Source organism: Epinephelus moara, chromosome 18 (assembly GCF_006386435.1).
Source record: "Epinephelus moara isolate mb chromosome 18, YSFRI_EMoa_1.0, whole genome shotgun sequence".
Lineage (NCBI taxonomy): Eukaryota > Metazoa > Chordata > Actinopteri > Perciformes > Serranidae > Epinephelus > Epinephelus moara.
Window position 1 is genome coordinate 10,848,705 of NC_065523.1, and position 19,901 is coordinate 10,868,605.

At 44.1% G+C, this 19,901-nt stretch overlaps 1 protein-coding gene across 4 annotated transcripts in view; it reads right to left on the reverse strand.

The window, feature by feature from the left end:
* Positions 1 to 19,901, reverse strand: part of LOC126404819 (RNA binding protein fox-1 homolog 3-like) — a 457,207-nt gene that overhangs the window by 18,662 nt on the left and 418,644 nt on the right. For 3 of the 4 annotated variants that reach the window (XM_050068155.1, XM_050068156.1, XM_050068157.1), the window contains 5 exons: positions 11,276 to 11,419; positions 6,236 to 6,289; positions 1,875 to 1,967; positions 1,041 to 1,101; positions 903 to 956 (listed from right to left, as the gene is read on the reverse strand). In XM_050068155.1, the coding sequence (XP_049924112.1) occupies positions 903 to 956; positions 1,041 to 1,101; positions 1,875 to 1,967; positions 6,236 to 6,289; positions 11,276 to 11,419 (406 nt within the window). The remainder of the gene's footprint in view (positions 1 to 902; positions 957 to 1,040; positions 1,102 to 1,874; positions 1,968 to 6,235; positions 6,290 to 11,275; positions 11,420 to 19,901) is intronic. The other variant, XM_050068158.1, reaches the window with a different exon arrangement.

Here is a 19,901-nt window from a genome sequence, read left to right on the forward strand (position 1 = left end):
TGTTCGAGCAAGCGCCTGCACCTACAGACGGATGTGTGTATGTTTATGTGTGTGTATAATTATCAGGGGAAGATGTCGAAACGAAGGGAGTGTTGGGGGGGGGAGGAAGAGGTGGGTGGGAGGCAGGGGAGGAGGCATGGAGGGGGTGAGGGGTTGGGGATGAAATAAAAATGATAGATGACTGCTTTCTGTCATGGACAGTTATTTAGAGGTTCGCCGTAAAGCTGTCCGGGGAATGAACAGATTTTAGTCTAATGAGCAGAAAGGAAAGCCGTTAAAGTGGCGCGATGTGCTCAGCACTTCTTCCAAATGAAATAGTACCATTTCCCCCTCATTAAAATGCAAAGGGTTCATATAACATACAGCAATAAAGCTGGCATGTCGAGGCAGAGAGAGATAGGGAAAACCCCACTGAGCTCATCTCATTCCTCCATTACTGAGACCAGAAGGAATAGCGGCCTTCGACAGGGTAGGTGCCAACAATATCGCTCACTCAATCTCCCTTATTCGGTTAGCTCTGTAAAAGTCAATCTGGCGCACTTGGCAAATCCATCCACAGCAGCAGCCTCCACAATCTGATAACAGTTGCAGGGGCGCTTGCTCCTGAAATCATTTTTTTCAGCTTTACAGTTGCACACCGCGCAAACAATGGCTCAGGCTCCCTCAGCCACTCAGAGAGGCTTGGATCATCCACTGCTTATCTGGGCCGCTCTCAGATTCACTTTGATTTGAGGGGAATTTCATGTTCAGTAGGTTCAGGATGAGCCCGATTGTAGAAATTCCGGGGTCAGATTGGGATTGGCTGCGGCTGATAGTGGCCTCAGGTACGGTGCAGTGCATGTGGTGGAAGGCAGAGAGAGAAACACTCAAAAATCAAACTGCAGGAGCTGTAGGTCTCTTACCAGCATACAGTTCAGGACCATAGACAGCTCCCACCACTGGGTTCAGCTTCCAGCCTGGTGAACACAAAGAAAAACTCAATTTACACTGTGAACTACATGTTATTGTTTTTAGGATTTACGATTCAGCCTGGCACTTACCATTCGTGTAAGGGTTGGCCACTTTTTTGTTTGTCATCACTCGTGCTGTTGCATTGTTCACCTGTTCAAAGCAACAAAACACACAGCGTGTTATCACCGACCTCCACAATTACCATCTAGATATCCAGGGTGGGCCAGAAGCAGGCAGCAAACCAAGATGAATAAAGACAAATTCATAAAATAATAGATAAATAAATTATGTAAATGTTAGCAGCACTTTGGTTTGATTGAGTTTGGTTCAGCCTTTCATGAATTTATTCATCATTTCAGTTTTCTTACACATTTATAAATTACTGGAAAAAGGGGGGAAAGCATGCACCAATTACCCACAGGTATGAATAAAAAAAATGTCATTCTCCAAATTCAGTAATTGGTTGGATAAACAAATGGATTCCAAAAGAAAAACACAGACAGTGCTTTGATTTTCTTCTATTGACCTGATGAGAATGACTGAGTGGGGGCTCGGCTCGTCGTAAACAAGAGCGGAATTAGAGCAAGCAACACTAAACGATGGTGACAGGGGAATGCAGGTCTTCTCAGATTTGACAGGAACCCAGAGGATGAAGGCATGCATTCATTCTGCATTGTCAGGTAATGATGGACAACTGGCGTGTCCAGGTTGACATGTATGGAACCCCGCATTCTACTGAGGACAAGTTATACGCACCATTATGCATGCATGCATCCAGGCACAGGGATGCAGATATCCACACACACGCACACACACACACACACACACAGCAGCCACATGCTAATGCATGGGTTTATAGGTAAGTTTAGGAGGCAGCAGGCAGGAAGTAGGAAATGATGGGAGAAGGGAAAAAATGGAAGCACCTCTATTTTGCGTCCCTCTACGATTGTACCGTTTAGTTTCTCCCGTGCACGATCAGCATCTGTGCTTGTTTCAAAAGTTACAAACCCAAAGCCCTGAGAGCGCCACGTTAGCCACCGGTAGAGAAAAAGGAGAAGGATGGACACACATACACATTCAAACACACATTCACACAAACACAGAGAGAGAGAGAGGAAAAAAGAAAGGGGAAGGGAGGAGAGAAGGGAAAGAGAGAGGTGAGAAGACAGGAGTAGGTGAGCAGCAGCGGCGGCAGAGTCGAGTTGTAAGCAGCCAGATTAATTAGAGGCAGTTAGTGAGGCGTCAGGAAACAGCAAACAGAGAGATCCGAGGAGGAGAGGATAACGGTGACATGACCTCACACAACAACACCCACAAACCTGCCTGCTTTACCCAATTAAACAGCACAGCACCGGTGCCATGGGTGAATGTCAGGAAGCAGCGGATGCAAAACACTGTGTTAGCTGCCATAATAGTCGTATAATTATCTACACAACTTCAGCAGCGCAGCAGCGCGGCCGCTCAAACGGCCCCGTCTCCCTTTGAAGACGTGGGCAACAGGAGAAGGAGTGAGTGCGAATTCTCCGAGGAGAGATGTTAACTTGATCTCTGACTATTTCTAATTCACTGCTCTAATAAGTAGGACATTTTTATGGAGGCAAAATTGCACCGGCTCATTGATGCAAAAAAGTGAATGGTGTCACCGCAAATACCATCCTCTACGATCAAGAAGAGCGAGGATATTGACTTTAAACTCTGACCAAAATATACCCAACCTCTCATTTCCATCTCCTCCCCTCCACCCTCCAACTCTCTGACTCCCTTGCTCCCCTGGGGGGTTTGTCACTACCTTGAGTTATGTGGACTGGGATACTGGACCTGAGCTCGATCGCGGAAGCATTAAGATATGCTGGCCAAACAAGTCCCATTCCTTTGGTTTCTATATATACATATAGAGGTATGGGCAGGGAAAGAGGGAGCATGGCCGGCACTGCCTGATAATTGCTTGAGGATGTAATACATGTGAGAGATGGCGAGCGGTGTGATCTGGTATGCATACACAGGATCTCTGGGCTGCTATTCCTAGCATAAATAACACGGGACCTGTCCTTGGGGAGAGAGAGATAAAGAAATAAATTCAAAAAAGGAATTGAGGGCAAAATTAATCCTTTGGACATTCACCCGACTGTGGTTACCCCCCTATCTTTTTTTTTTTTATCATGCACAAATAATTAGCTTACAAGAGGGGAGAGTGGAGCCACCATTTTTCAAAGGAGACAAACATATTGAATGCAAATTGCCAAAGCTTCATAGAAAATAGATTGTTTATTAATGGCCTGGTAGGTTCATTATATAGCACACATGGTGCGGGAGAGAGAGAGAGAGGCATCATGGGTAATGGCTTTGTAGGGCACAAACAATAAATGCTTGTTACGGCGGAGGAGGCAGGTTTATCCGGTGCTCAATCTTGTCTGGCAGAGGGGGCTGAGTGCGGCAGCGTCGCCTGGTTCCTGGGCTCCCTGCATGCCTGTATACGAGCCCAAACTACTCCCAGGTATGAATGGGAATCAATAGTATTCATGCCTCAACACCCAGCCACGGATCCTGTCTCCTTTATGAATGGAAAGCTGTGGAGCTTAGTACACTCTATTAAATGAACAGCTGGATGAGGAGCACTCGGCTGTTCACACCACCGCAGGCTTCACCTGTCCATGGTAGGTGGTTAGGAGACTGATACTGCAGTAACGCTGCAGCGCTGTGGCTATTTTTCTGCTGGCTTGTTGGTATTCTACCTTAAGGAGTTCAGATTGTCTTTGAAATACATACATGAGCAAAGCTGTGCAGGGAAGACACTGTTAAAGTGGGATAGATTTTAAGAGGTAAAATGTGTATTGAATATTTCTGACCTGAGGATCGGGCCGACTTTATTATAGATTTTTCCTAATGTCAACAAATCCCATCAAAAGACCAAAACCACAGTTTGTCTGTGCAGTCAAAAGCCTCACTCCTCACTGCCGTAAAGCTCCGTTTTTGTCCAAAAAATATTAAAAACACATCAATGTGCATCCACAATCTCACAGTGTACTTTATTCTGACTCCCACATACATCGTTCTGCTGCTGGAAATCACTCACTGGAGCATCACATTAGGCCGGCACAATATGAGCAAAATGTGCGATGTGTAATAGTATTGTTCAGTATGGCCATGACGATATGACTTGGGATAAATCAACAAATATTGAAGTGTGTATACACAGTTATTGATATACAGTTGTAAGTCTTTATACTTTTATAGGTACACTGTTAACATAGGGCCTCATTCACCAATATCTTCCTATGTTTTTTCTTAAATTTGCTGTTAAAAAAAATGCATGTGCAAGTCGATCTAATTAGCATAGGTAAAACACCCCACAAACTGCTATATCAGGGCATGAGACTGCAGGGCCATGTGCACATACAGACATTGAAGAAGAAGAAGAAGAAGAAAATATGAGAATGCCCAAAACAAAGTCTAAGGAGGGTGAAGCACCAGACTCTAAACATAAAAAACACTTCAATCATACTAAAATGGAGGTGCTTCTGCAGGAAGTAAGTGCCAAATGAGCTCTCATATTCAGTAGTGTCAGTTGTAGATATTTAGTAACACAAAAAGATGCATGGGATGTCAAAAACATTTTTTTGTGAAAAAAAAGAAGAAAATAAATATTAAAAAATATTATGAATTAGTAAAATATGACAGTAATTTAAATCCTATAATATTACACAACTAAAAAATTGAAGAAAACGCAATAACTAATTATTTATTTTGCACGAACATGTCAGCAATTTATGTAAGTGTGCTTCTGAGCATGCATAGATTCTGTCCTTGCCTAAAAACAAATCCGAAATAAGAGAAGTGAATATCAGAATCGTCCTGAAAAAAAGCTTAAGTGGGTTTGAAGGACACATTTCTTCCTAAGAGTGGTTGGTGAATGAGGCCCACACACCCCAAACACTCAACAGCCTATATCCACTGAGTAAATAAATGAAATTATTCTGAACATGCATATTTTTACTGGCCAAAACGTATGCATATTGAGTATGACTTTAGTGTTTAATTATTAAAAAATGCTGCAGTAAAACAACTTGAAAATGATCACAGTGGTACTTTGGGACCAGGGGCCTCATTACAGAGACTTCCTAAGTCCGAAATTCTGTCTTATCTCGGTTTAGGATGACATTTAGGATTTTTGGTATTACAGAGACATGTTTCTTAACTGCATTTAGGAAGAAATCCTGTCTTATATTATGATAGGTATTTAGCTATTACGGAACAGTCCTAACTCAGGGATTCCCCGAGTTAGGAATCTAAGTTAGGATGGCATAGACACTGTCCTTCATTCAAAATTCTTCACAGTGAACATGGGGAACAACATGAACACTGATCGAAATGTGATGACTGAAAAATTACTCAAACTGTATGATGAAGCTTTCATTTTGGATGATGTGGATATACTAGTCCCTAACAGCAGCACTATATTGTCCTGTTCAAGCAATGTTCACCAAAAACTACAGTTCCCTGCTGTTTAAGAAAAAATACTGAGCCTTTTAAAAATAAATCTGTATATCTGTGACCCAGTTTTAAAGATTCCCATGTTCAATGGGAACCAATGGACTTTGGGGCTGCGAGCCACAGACAGAGCGGGGAAGTGGGAAAGTGCTGAGAGACAGACTAACACATTGTTGGTTTTGGTCTTTTCATGGGCTCGTTCTTTAACTGGCTCCTTTAAAATCGCAAATTAAATTAGCTTTGATGTGGGCATTAATTCATTGTGTGAAAGCTTCCATATAGCAAACACATGACGTCCTGTTTGTCCAAAGCTTGAAATGTGAGGCGAAAGTAGGATTAGCCTTCAAATTTCTCTTAGCTAAACTACATTTATTTGCAAAGCACCCCAGAGAGCGTTATTCTCATCCTGAATTATAGTATATGTAAAAAACAAAATGAGAAAACCTGAATAATAGGACCAACACCCAGACTTCAAACATCCGCTCCCTAAACAAGCAGTTTCAATTCCATAAGCTTCAGGACCTGCAGCCTGCTGGTGGATTAAGTGAATTGTGAAACAGCTCAATAATGAATTGATTGACAGGGCTAATGATTCACAACTTGGGTTAGAGCTGCAACAACAAAAACAATAGGGAGGGAGGGAGAAAGAGAAAGAGAGAGGCATGGTAGATGCAGCTCTCCAGGACCAGGCTTAGGGACCACTACTCTCAGCCAATGTACACACTACACTAATGCCATCATTAGGAAACAGAAGAAGTACATGGTAATGAAGCAGCTGGTGTTCTAGTTCACTTACCTTGGATCCTCGCTCATTAAAGATAATCTCCACATCTAAAATCTTTCCAAATTGCTGCAGAGAGAAAAGAAAGAGAGAAGAGAGGGGCAGAGATGGAGTTAGAAAGCCTCACTGACTGTGAATTCATGAGAAGGACGACTGGAGAAAGAAAAACCATTAAGGCAATATGGAAATGTTACTTTTGTGAGGAAATGGTGGTCAATTTGCATTTGTTAGCTCGGCAAACAGTTCTTGAAGCTGGCTGGCGTGCTTTAAAAAGAGAACTCATAGCTGCTGCTTTAATGCGTTTTTGTATTTCTATCAGTGCTATATGAGATGAGATCACAGCATCTGTAGAAATACTGGATCTTTGATTACATATCAGCATTTCTGATGTTTGTTTGCTCGCTTGTTTTAACACAAAGAGAAAAAAGAGAAGTGTCAGATTATGTTTTGAAGTTGAGATATGGAACCCCCTACACCTTCGCGATCACCTGGGGAAAACTCACGTCTTCAAGTTTCAGGAGCGGATAACTGAGCTCCGACTTGTGGAGAGTTTGGTGGATCAGTTGTGGAATACACCTTGCTATCCTTTTATATTCCTCTCTTTCTCTCTCCCTATCTCTTCTTGATTCTCTCTTCCTCTCTTTGTTTGTGTGCTCTCACAGTCAACAGGACCTAAGGGCCAGTCCCCGGGGGTTAACATGCTCCAGCCTTTCGATTTAAAAGGCCTGCCTTCGGATCATTAGAAAACAGAGGAATGAAAGTAAACTGTAAGTTCCTCTAATGAGTGGAGTGAGAGCGACTTTTAATTGCTGTCTACAATGGCCGTATTATTTCATTAAAAGTAATTACCTTGTCAAGCGGTCCGCGTCGCCTTCATTTCGGCACAACAGGGAAGAAATGGGCCTTCCATGTGGTCGACGCTCAATGGGAATGGATGGATCGTTTGACTGAGCCACTAATAGGGGTTAGGAGGAGCTGGCTATTATCTGGCTGAAGTGAGTGGAGTGGGCTTGAGGAGGTGAGGGTTTATGGGTTAGTGAAAAACACATGTCCCCCCCCCCACCAGCACTTGAAAGGGTTATGTGGCGACCTGACCACAACGAGTTAACGGAAAAACAAGGCTTGGTTATTTAAAACCTCTCCTGCTTCAGCAGAGTGTATCTCCTCCCCTATATAAAGGATTCCATAGATCCTATCCACACATCTGCCTCATATGGCGCTCAGCTCCATTGATTCGAATGGGATGCGTTGGCTCAATCGCACACACAGGCATTTATATCCCAGCGTGATGCCCCTTTCTCGCCTGAGATGACAATGCTTCCCCCACGCAATGTGCAGATGCTAATTGTTTTAACCGAGCGTAATGGGCTTGTGGCGTCGATTAATTAGTTTCAGAGGAAGTCGTCTTTGTGGATTTCCACATGGCGCTGGGGACTGCTCGCTGCTCACCAGTGATCTCATGCGCTGCTATCCCCGCCCACCCACTCACACACACATACACACACACAGAAACAGCTGCATCAGCAGCACCGATAAACAATAGCTTCAATGGGAGGAGTCTCCAGAGGGAGGACAAGGGAGATTGACGTCATCTAAGAGGCTGCAGCCAGATCCATCCATCCATAGATGACTAAAACAATCAAATATCAACATGAAAATGCAGACATAAGGTAAGTACTCACTAGTTAGAGGACCACACCAGAGGGTTTGCATGCTTTATCCAAAAATCACCTATTTTATTTTTACATTACAGCTTGCAAATCATGCTGCAATATTTAAGACGTTTGAATGTGTTTTTTTTCTACTGTTCCAGGCACCCATTCATTGCTATTTCTATATTCTATATTCCATTACATTATCATTATTAAATAACGCTGTGCACTTCAAATACATTACAGAGAAATAGACGTTGGACTGATATTTGATATCTACGCAGAAATGAACAGAATCCAACGGATGCCTGGAATGGTAGGAAAAAAAGACACTGATGTATAGCATGCTTCTAAAAGTGGTCAGCAGAAACTATATATAATTTGCAGCTGAGCAACTAAAACACACTGATATGGTCCTTTGATACAGTGTGGCATTTTTCCTAAATGAAATTACAATATACTGTATCTTCTGTGCATTAAGCCTCCCAGTTTGGAAGCAACACATAATATCGAGGCCACTGTGCCTCCACCATTGATTTGCTTGAATATCTTAAAGCTCTCAAGAAAGCTGTAATTACGCTACAGCAGCCCTGTGTATTCAAACAGTAGAGTGCCAGTGTAGTGCATGCTCAGGCACAGCAGTCAGCGTGACAGCAGGATGGGGGGAGGGCAGAGGTCCTGATTGCTCCGGGGAATGCTGTGAGAGCCCTTACATGCACTGAGAGAAGCACTGCTGAAGAACCCAGTCGCACAAACGAGGGCACCCTCAAGCAGCGCAGCATGGGCGCCGCACAGAGCTCGCTCGCCGCTTGGAGTGTTTTCATTTCCCCCGCACTTGCTAGCTCTCAGAGATCACAGTTTCTAATTACTGATTAAGGTCCGCTGTGGTCGTCCTAATGAGCCCTTCATTCAGCGCCTCGTTAAAGGCTCACAGGTTTCTCCACACCCTTAACCCTGTGGCGTGCAGGGTGCATCTCGGGCCCTCCCTTCTTGTTTTTGGGTGCTGGCTCCAAAGATTCCTGCTGGTGCTGCCGTCACCAGAGAGGGTTTCTCCGTGCGCCATGTGGGAGCAGATGGAGCTCCTTGCGGGGCTTTGCTCCGCTTAAAGGGCCTGCTTTAGTGGGCCATGCAGCACCTCCACTCTCCTTCTTCTCTGTCTTCCCCGCCACATGTCTGTGGGTTTCACTCATGCGCAACAGTAATGGCGTATTGAGCCGGTGGCGCTCCAGAAGCCATTAGAGCTAGAGGGATGAAGCTTTGCACACACTGATCACACAAAGGCCCATTGTGGAGGCCATGTCAGAGGGTGGAGCGCACCAGCTATCTCTTTGCCAAGTTCTACCCAAGACAATCAATCCCACAATCCTCTACTATGCCAACCACCAAGAAGGGGATGGGGTGGGGGGGGCATGTAACAGGAAGGACCAGGCACCACGTGGGTGAGAGAGTGATTGAGGGGGACTGGGTGGGCTGCGATCAATTTTGTATCGTATATCTGCATGCGTCGGCCAGGCACACAAAGCCTCCGAGCTAATTACTGAGGCGATTTGGATTCCACACGACCTGCACCAGAGCTGGGAACAATAAAGCCAACAATCAGAGGGAGAAAGAGAGAGAGGAGAGAGAGAGAGAGAGAGAGCAGCCATGTTGTCTGCAATTTATAAAGCCACAGCCAGGGCTCTCGAGTAATTAATATCATCAGCTGGATGTTGTCTTCATAACGACGAGAATTAACGCCTCTGGGTTCTAATGGTCCAATTAGCGCATAACATTTAAAGTACATTTTTGGCAATCGTTTCCATTCAGATCCATTATGGTTATTGAATTTGGGATGTATGGTTCAATTCTTATTGAGGCTTTTGTGAGACACAAGGGTGAGCTGTTGAACTATTCATTGCCTCATTAATTGGGCAGGAGACAGAGAGAGAAAGAGGAAATTTCTGCTGAGGACCTCTGGTGTGCTGATATGTAATCTGACTGCATTTGTCTTCAGCTGACCACTCTGCATGTGTACAGTGTAAAGGCCTGATTTCAGCTGTTCTGTCATGCTTTAAAAGCTATTTAAACTCTGATATATGTCTACTGCTAATGACTACGATAGAAGAAATTAAAGTTAACTGTTTATTCCTTCATAGGTTTGGCCATCACTCCTATTCTCATCAAGTTAATTGCCGACATCTGGGGACACAGCAACATTGCTAAAAAGAACTCCGACAGGGCGAGTAACTCGAGCACATCAAGTTGATCAAATGGGTTTTAAATCAACCGCAGGTTTGCCAAAGGAGAGAAGGGAGAGAGGACAAAGATGAACGGTCAAATGATCACCGTACTGGGTTCCATATCTCAAAAAACTTCAGCCTGAGGTCAGTGTAGCGGTGAGGTTTTTTTTTTCTCAGCCATCAGCACCTGATTGTGACTGATTGGGCTGTTTTCTTTACTTCTCCCAACTTGTAGAAACTCAGGAGGTTCTCTTTTTTCCTGAAAATGTAGTTAGCAGGTGCCAGTTACCAGAAGCTGTCTTCAGCAATCGCCTCCCTCTTTAAATACAGCACATGGCCTTCGTTGTGTGATTCAGCCCCACTACTATTTTTTTTTTCCTGAACCTTGAATATTTTATTTCATAAAGGTGTAAGAATTTCTTCTGACGTTGGCACTCTTTGTTTCAGGCATGGTGGGGCGCCTCCAATATAAAACACTGTCTGCAATGAGAATTATTACCAGCATGTCTGTCTGGTCACCTGCCTGCTTGTATTTCTGACTTTGTTATTCCATTGTTACCGTGTTCTCAGATCTCAGGAATGCACTTACCAAATACAGTGCTATATTAAAGTGGAAACAGACAACTTTTTTGCATTAACTAATCATTATCAATTAAATGTTGATTGCACAATATAATGACTATGGAACAATGACACCATCTGTGTTTAGACTTCATTCCTATAAGCACCGCTTTAACTATGCAATTCTTTCTGCAGCCGGGTGCGATCAACTGTGAAAACAAAGGCTCGACTAACTGCACAAAGGAAGTGTGTCAACTATTGTGCAACCAAAGCAGGAAGAGGATAACCCTTTTGTTTTCCTCGTTAGCTGTACCCATCCCCAGTTATTCCCAGTTACCAGAGAGTATGAATGTAGGTTCTTTGCAGTTACTATCCATAGTAGCAGAAATGGCAGATGGTTGAATAAAAGCTGTAACTGTGGAAACTGTGGATGTTGGTAGGCTCTGAGGAAAATGGAAAGCGACTTGGTTGCCTTTGCTACAGCAGCACTAACAATAATACCACTTGAAAACGTTAGGGTGGGGGGAGTTGTCGGTTTCCACTCTAACCGATTGAAAAAGGCCAAACCTACAAAGATAAAACTCAAGTTGTAATGTATTGGAATTTTTCTTCAAGGTACTCACCCCAAACATTTGCCTTAGGTCAGGGTCCCGGAAGCGGAAGGGAATGTTGGAGACATGTAACCTTTTGGGCTGCTGCTTCTCTGAAGAGTCTGAGTGCTGGAGCTGGAGCTGCTGAGAGCCCTCTGTTTGCGTCACATCATCTGTCTGCCAGAGGGAAACAAACAGAGAAGACACAAGCTGCTCATTAGCTGCTACAGTATACTGTACCTCGCGGTCCTGAAGAACAAGAAGGGGGGTTTGAAATAGGAGGGAGGCGGGGTGCAGGGTGGCTAACTAACTTACTCAGCGTCTGCCATTTTTCAATCCGGCAAGAAAGCCAAAGCGATAAACAGCCGATGACTTATTGTGTCAAACCTGAGGTTGTGCATTACAAATCCACTTATTAATCTCTTGCACTTAGCTCTTGAGCAACAGGGAAGATTGAAGGCGCTGACAAAAAGGCGTGGATATAGATCCCACAGAGCCCTGACATGTCTAGACTAAAGACACATTATTGGTGACGTTTGCACACAGCCATCAGAGTGCGAGGCCCAAAGCCCTCAGCGTTGTTGTTTCCATCATTATGCGAATGCTATGCTGACATTTCTATATAAATGACGTGTCTGATGTCAATGACAAATTCCACTTGTTTCTCCCTGTGACACCAGTGATGGATCTCACTGAGGGTGCTGGTGGCTTGTCTGTTTAGATGGACCTTGTTTTTGAGGCAGTTTCTTTTGCTGATGCATTTTCTGCAAACAAAACCTCATTGGTCAACAGGATTTTTCATGCTCTCTTTCATGAACCATTGTGGGATAAGTCTATCCATACATGTCCTCATGTTTGACAAAATAGGTCACTGGTTAGTGTCTTTCAAAACGCAGTTAACAGTTAAATTATTCATATAAGCCCACATGTTTTCTGACATGCCATCTATGTGGTTAAGGTTTAGTTAAGTTTGAGCAGCTAAGCCAAATCAATGATAAAAATTATTTAATCAAAATAATATTTTGGAAGGTAGGATTATTTGCTTTCTTTCAGATGGTTAAATCAAAAGATCCGCATCAATGTATTAACATTTAAAGTGGAGGTAGAGTCAGAAGACAGTTAGCCTATCTTAGCATAAAGACTGGGAGCGGCTAATCTGGATCGTCTGGCACTGTGAACGCTCACTAATTATCACATATCTCATTGTTTTAAGCCCTACTACAGATGTCAACAGTTAACCATTGATCAGTTAACCGCAGATAATTTTTTTTTTTACTTGAACTTTAATTGATTTTCTCACAAAATGAAAACAGCAATCTACAAAGGTAACTGCAGAGGGTATTTCCGACTGGTAACACATATCAATCTACAAGCTAATTTTGGTACTCTTTAGTGACTGCACACCACTAGGGTCTGGTAGAAGCTAACCTCAGCTAGCAGTGAAAAAGAGAGAGAGAGAAAAAAAAAAGCATTTTCCCCATGGACCACCATTATAAAAGACACGTGTAAAACTGTTTACAGGACACCTCAAACTGCAAACAAGTATTAAATAATAAATCTTTCTGTTCTGAATTTTTCATCTATGGAGGTCTTATATTTGTAAATATTTCCTGGAGCTGAGAAAAGGGATTTAAAAATCTGTGATGTCATCACAATGTAAAGTCTATGAGCTGAGTGTGAACTCGCAGGCAGGGCCAGCGGGAGAAACACTACTGCGTAGTAAACCCAGGAGCTAGAAAACTTTCTGGGCATTCCCATTTCCATTCCATTGGAATGAATAGGCGCCATCTTGGAGTCCGGTACCTAGTTATTATTAAAATCTATGATCCTAATCCCAAACCCCTTTTAGCATTGCTACTGTTGACTCTATTAGTGTTGTTATCAGTGTCAGTGTTATCAGCATGGCTAGTAGTGCTGGAGGGGTTTTACGTTACAGTTAATGCTAAAGGGGTTTTATGGCTCAAAATGAAGCAGCTTGCTCCCTGGTGCTACCTAGGGGAAACTGTAGGGTGGCCACCATGTTTCCTCAGCAACATCGCACTGCCATCGGGACAGCGTTACAAGCAGTGACGCTAATGGTCGAATGAGAACACCGCTGAATAGCTCCCACTCGACCCAGGTGGTGCATATTGCAAAGTGACCAAAGTTAGCTAACCAGTGGAGACTGAAAAGGTCGACAGTGGGCAACATGTCTCTGCACGTTAACGTGGCTAGCCAGCTGTCTGTCAGAAAAGCTTATGGAAATAAAATCATAGGTAAAACACATAGAAGACAAAACATTAAATGTTACCCTCTCTAAATGGATGGCACTTTGGCAAATTCAGAGATAATGGTCACTGAGTCAATGGAGCGCCCAACTAAAAAGAAATCCCTCTTGTATTTCACATCATTCGCAGTTTTTTTTTCTTCTATAAATCAACCAATTAGTTAACAGTTAATGAGTGTCTGTGAAACTGACATTGTGAAGCCGTACGCGAACACAGATGTAAAAGCGACAACTTGATATTCTTAGCTGAACAACAGCCAGGTGTTGTGACTTCCTGGAGTCTTGGTGTCACAGTTAGGTTGCCAGGTTTGATACAGCCATGCCTGAGACCTATACTGAAGGCTGTAACTACTGACCATATCTTGCAACCCACTCTAAGGCTGGAGACACCTCACAGAAGCAGTGAGCAGAAAGATTAACCATTGTCAAGGAATATCAGCACCTAAAAACCACAAATTGTCAGTTTTGTGTTCCTCTTTATGTTGGGATAAAACAAACAAGATATGCCCTGTTAATTAGTGAGCTTTATATTTGAACTTTGGAAAGAGTCATGGTTAAACGATTGCAACGCTGACTTGGTAAGAGACAGAAGTGGTGTCAAAGTCAGACACAAAACTATTTGCCTGATTTGCAAGTGTGTAACAGCGTTGCACCACTTTTACAATTACTACAGAGTGGACAGAAATTACTTGCTTGACCACAAGAGGTCACCCATCAGGAAAGAAATCAAGATTGTTTTCAGCATTTGCACAAACAGCCAGTGCTGTGGTCTTTCTGCTGGGAACAGTCTCCATTCTGCTATGATTAAAATGAACAAAAATGAACCCTGATTTAGAGACGGTGACTCAGAAAGAGACTAAATAGAGAAACACACAGAGGAGGGGAGGATGAGAAACGAGAGAGTGGAAGTGGCAGATATTGAGCACAAAAGCTGTTTGAATGTGATATGTAAACTGCAAGGTCTCCTGGGAAGTGCTCTCTGAGCATGGCAAACACACTATACACTGGCTGGGAAGTCACATACACAGACACAATCTTGTACTGAGATACAGACGTGAAAAGGGAGTAGGTTGTTGCCAGAGTACAAACGGTTCAAATGACACACGCACACGCGCACACACTGATAACCCTCACCCTGCTCTGAGGCTGTCACACGGCTGCAGGCCACTCTTAGTGATACATTTCCCACCATTTAGGAAATGGGGTAGGGATTTATTCATTATAATTCATCATCACAGTATTATCATTATCATCATGATCGTAATGATGATCGCCTTTATTATTCTCATTATCATAATCACAATCTCCACTGTAATGGCCGTCATTTATTTGGTTTTTATGGCCCATTCCGGGATGGTGACATACATTGTTAACAGTGACAGTTGTTTGATTCAAGGTCCCACTTTGTCTCCCCTGCAGCCATGCAGGTAGGGCAGGTTGGTGGCAGCCTCCTAAGTCCCGCATGGGCTTGACGACTTCCGGACCGGAGGGTAACAAGTCGCGAAGGACATGGGGGCCAAAAAATGTACCGAGCCGGCCAGCCGGCTGGTAAGGAGTGGATTTGTGACTGAGAGAGACGGGCGGAGGGGTCTTAACTCGGCCGTGTCCTCGTGCGCTGGAGGTTAATAGCCTGAGTAGCCATGTTGGGCCCCGGGGGTGACACATTGCAGACAGATGCTGGGACCGTGGAGGGTGACAAGGTACCAGAGCCCCGCGGGTCAATCTGTTTCATCGGTCACACATGACACTATCGACCTTTAGCGTATGTTGCCAGACTACTGAGCACCGCTGTCCTCCAGCTCTGTCTGTCTGGCTTTTTATCACGGCAAGCGCAGTCGTGTGTTTGCAAACATCCAGATTAACTTTCACTCGGTGCTCAGACAGGCCGGTAGCACGCTGACATCGGGGGCAAATACACATACGGAGAACACAAATACTGAATTGCTGACTCCCAAGCACACCAGACTGCATCCTACTAACTCAATAACTTGGAGTGTCACTGAGATCCGGGATGCCTGCCTCTGCGCACCGCTCCCGTGGCTCCAACCTGCCTGCCTGGTTGTGAGATGGTGGTTTTGCAGTGGAAAATAATTACCTCCGTATTACCATAGGAGGCCACCTTCAGTGGCACTTTACTGTCCCGACAGCTGCTGTCACAGGGAGGAGGAGGAGGTGGGATGCAAAACACGCCGTCACCGCCGAAGCCAGCAAACCAGAGAGTGAGAGAGCTGTCAACTCCAGCAACTCTCCGGCTTCCTGTTCAGTCATTTCTCTAAAAGACTCCCTTGCTGTTATTTGCAAATCGCCTGCAAAGTGCTCTGCTCAGCACTTTCCCCCTCCTCACAGAGTGGCATTACAAGAGCATAATTGAAACTATCTGATTGGAATGCTGCCAAGCAGGTAGATTACATCCGATTAAATAGGGGGGGATACTGAGTCTTCGCTCACAAGAATTATAATGCCTGAGCTTTAATTCATTATTTTCCTCTCCTGGCCCTCCACTGTTTGTTTTCTTTTTCTAAAGAAGCTGCAAATATATCCTCTCCATCACCCGTGAGAGCAGGGTGTGTGGAGTAGAGGGGCTGCCCCCACCTCCTCCCCCTGATTCATATAAAATACCGAAAGGTAGACAAGTTATTTTTGGCGTTCAGGTGACAGTGCTGAACTGTAACATTTTCTGCGTAGACAATTTTAGGTGATTGACAGTTGAAGCACCAATACAGCTTGGATAGACATTAAACTCTCCTACTTGAATCATCGATACAAAAGATTAGCAACTGTATTAGAAAATATCTGGTTCTATGATTAAAAGTGCAGATAAAAATAAACTAAAGGAGGAGTCAATTACAGGTACATTACGGTAAGAAGCATTAGTGAGCTTAAAGGAGCTCTTTATAATATACAGAGCATCAATATAGCAGCAAACCACTATTTGCTATGGAGAGACATAGTGGAGTAATGGCATCCTGAGCAGAGAATGAAGTCATGCTACCTCTGTGTGTGTTGTAATCCAAACTTCTCTGTACTTTGTTGTAGTAGCTGGTCTTGTGTGCATGTGAGTCCTGTGTGTGTGTTTCCTAATGGCTCGCTAATCGCTGCCGCTATGCACTGCGCTCATACGGCAGTCAGAGTTGATACTGGGATGGCGTTGTTGCAGAAGCATTTCATCCACACTCTGCCCCCCCCCCCCAGTTAACACCAATAGCTCTGCAAGGACTGTTGCCATTGTTAGCACTGTTAGCTGCTAGCTGCTGGCTCAGCCATTTCCATGTTGAGAGCTGTGTGCACACAACCTCTGAATCTTAGATGCGCTCTGAATATCATATAGAGCTCCATTAAATGTCAGATTCTGGTTTTGGTTACAGCTGCAACAAGGAATGACAGGCTCTTTTAGCAAAGGAGCTAGGGTTTATGGGTATCGTAGTATTTAAGTGGAGGATACTCCATGCTAAGATGATAGAAAAAAAACATAGTTTCACTGCAAAAAACTTAAAACAATTAAAACTGATGGACATACCATTAAGCCATAGTATCTCCAAATAATAACTGGTGATATTCTTCTGTTGTTTTTATAGTCAACACATGACATCAAAAGACCAAGGCACTGATTCCACTAATAACAATTATCTGTGTATCAAAGCCTGATATATCTTCTTCCTTTGTGCCACAGAGCCTTGCTGTTTTCAGAAACACATCAGTGAGCCACACTGTTGCACTGGGAGACATGTTCCTTCATTACCATGAACACACACACTGTCCTGCTGCCCCAAACACTCACTAAAACACCAAATGTGGCTTAATCCACCATAGAAAATAGTCCCAAAACAAAAGGACTATTTCCACCTGTCTGTTTAATAAAAACTAGTGACTTTTGAGATTTAGGAAATAACTGAGACTATTTTTTGAAAATGAAAGTACTTATTTGTGAGCTGTTTTTTAATATTTAGAGGGTAGAGAAGTCAGAAATTTTAAGAGACAGACTAACACATTGTTACTTTGGGCTTTTCATGAGATTTGTTGATCATAATAAATATACAGAATGACACCAGCCCTATCCTTTAAATTATCTAGGAGAGGTTTTATATGTTGAAGGCATTGCAGATATCTGTACCTTTAAAATGGGAGTTTACAGTGGTGGAATATCACTGGCTCCTCCCACTTCCAGATAACACAGTCATCCTCTTTTTAATGGCGGCCTAGATGCTGCCATCAGCACCGCCTCTGAAAGCTACACCCTGGTGGAGCCTCAATCCCTTAAACATGGCCCACGAGAGAGGAGAGTGTGTGTGCGTGTATGTATGAATGTTTGCATGTGCTCGCCCGTGTTTTCTACATGCCCTTGTGTGTTGGTGTGTGTGTGTGTCTATGTTATCACAGTCCCCCAGAATACCCTTTGGAAAGTCTTCATGCCGCTGACACGGGCTGTGAAAAATCTGGAATTGAGTGCTGCCCTAACGCCACTGCCTTAATTTGTTATCTGAAAAGAGAATGATTACTCATGAAATTCAACCAAACCTCAGACTATTTGAACTGAGCCAGATAACGAGCTCAGTTTTTTTTTTCTCCAGCAGAGCTCCCTGGCAGCCCTCTGCTACCCTCATCTCTAAGGATTTGGAGAAAAGTTGGGGGCTGCCTCTCTTCCTCAAGTCGCCTGCTTTCAAGTCCGCTTGTTTGAACATGGCACAGAGTGAGGTCCCAGAGGTCTGGCTCTGGACAACGCCACCTTCCCAGTATAGACAGGGGACTGGTAGACACAGACAGAAACAGAGAGGAGAGGCAAAGAGAGTCCCCGTGCCTCATTAAAACATACACACTCTCCGTTCTCTGCAGGGAATTCACACAGAATCCATACGTTTCACTGAATTTTCACTCTCTCTTGACTCTTTTTAAGTCTTTAAGTCGAGAAGATGTGCAGAGTAAAGCGTCTTCGTGGGGTAGAGAAGCTGAGCGCAGCAGAGTCGAGCCTAGGGAGGAGGGTGAGGGGGAGGGAGAGTCGCAGTGAGTAGCTGATCTGCTCCCTCAATCTGTGTTTCTGCAGGGTGCCCTAATCAAAGGCACCCGGGCCCGTCTGTGGCACCCAGAGCAAACAGGCTGGGTCTGTCATTAAAGCTGGGGAACTCAGCGGTGGGCGACACTACACCAGCGGCCCCTGAGGATTAGACTCTCTGTTTACACCCCACTAATCTCATCCCTTTGTCCTCCCTGAGAAAAGATGGGTGGAAGTGGGGAGAGTGTGGATGCAGAGAATGACGATGGAGGAAAGCGGGGACGGCGCAAGAGGGGAGAAGCATGAAGGAAAGCAAGGCGAGCTCTCATCTCTCCATGGCCACCATCTCTGGGCTTTCTTCACAGCGGGTGAGCAGATAAAATGAAATCAAATGCGAAATGGAGAGAGAGGGAGAGAGGAGACAGTGAGAGATAGCAAGTGGAGGAGTGGTGTACAGTGTCGGAGGGGGAAGAGGAAGGAGGAGGAGGCTGAACCTCCTGCCAAGTCTCTCCTCACTTTAAACTCTCTTGTGTGTCAGCCATTACTGTAAGTGCGGCGCATAACCATGGAGCAGTTGGAGAGCGTCACACAAATCTTCAAATCAAACATTGCTACATTACAGGCCGACTATAATGCGCTGTGCGATGCTATGGCTCTGCTTCTGCCGTATAAGCACTTTTCTGCCACCAAATGTCCGTAGCTGTGTGGTAATTGCGAGGCTCGGCAAATGGAGTTATTAACAATGCTCTTTATGAGTGACCCAGATCCCTCTCAGGAGGGCTGTGGCCTCGCCGTGACCTCTCCCAGCAGGTGTTTTCATGCTAAAGGAGAAAAGAAGGTCTGAAGGTCTTATTTTTTTCATCTCTGCCAGCATTATCCGTCTTTCTAGACACGTCTCTAAAAGTTTGGAGCTAAGTCGTCCTCCCTTTTATCTGCATCTGCCTCTTGTGAAGGTAAATCCCAGGTCAAGGTATTTCATATCAGAGTATCAGTACACAAGAATAAAATGTATAATACATAATTTAGAATTTCACTCAGTCCCAAGCCGTGTATCTCAACATGCAGCATTGCCAGGGGTTTGTTTTCCACGAGGAGTGCCAATACTTTAAACATCTGCAATCTTATGGTGAGGAGAGAACAAGTAAAAGAAGGAGTATAATCAGGTCCTGGCACAGTCACACAGTAGATAATATCTTATGTCTAAAAAAATGTCTCAAACATTTGGATGCAGTTAGAAATAATTAGCTGATTTGACTGAGCGGCAGTTGGTTTTGGCTGGGGGAGAAAGTTGCATCTTTCTTCTGCTTTAACTGACTGAAAAGATCAGGGGAGAAGGGCGTGTCCTCGTTTCAGAGATCCTGAATCATTCATGTCTACAGCATGTCACATCTCCTTCACGCAAATAA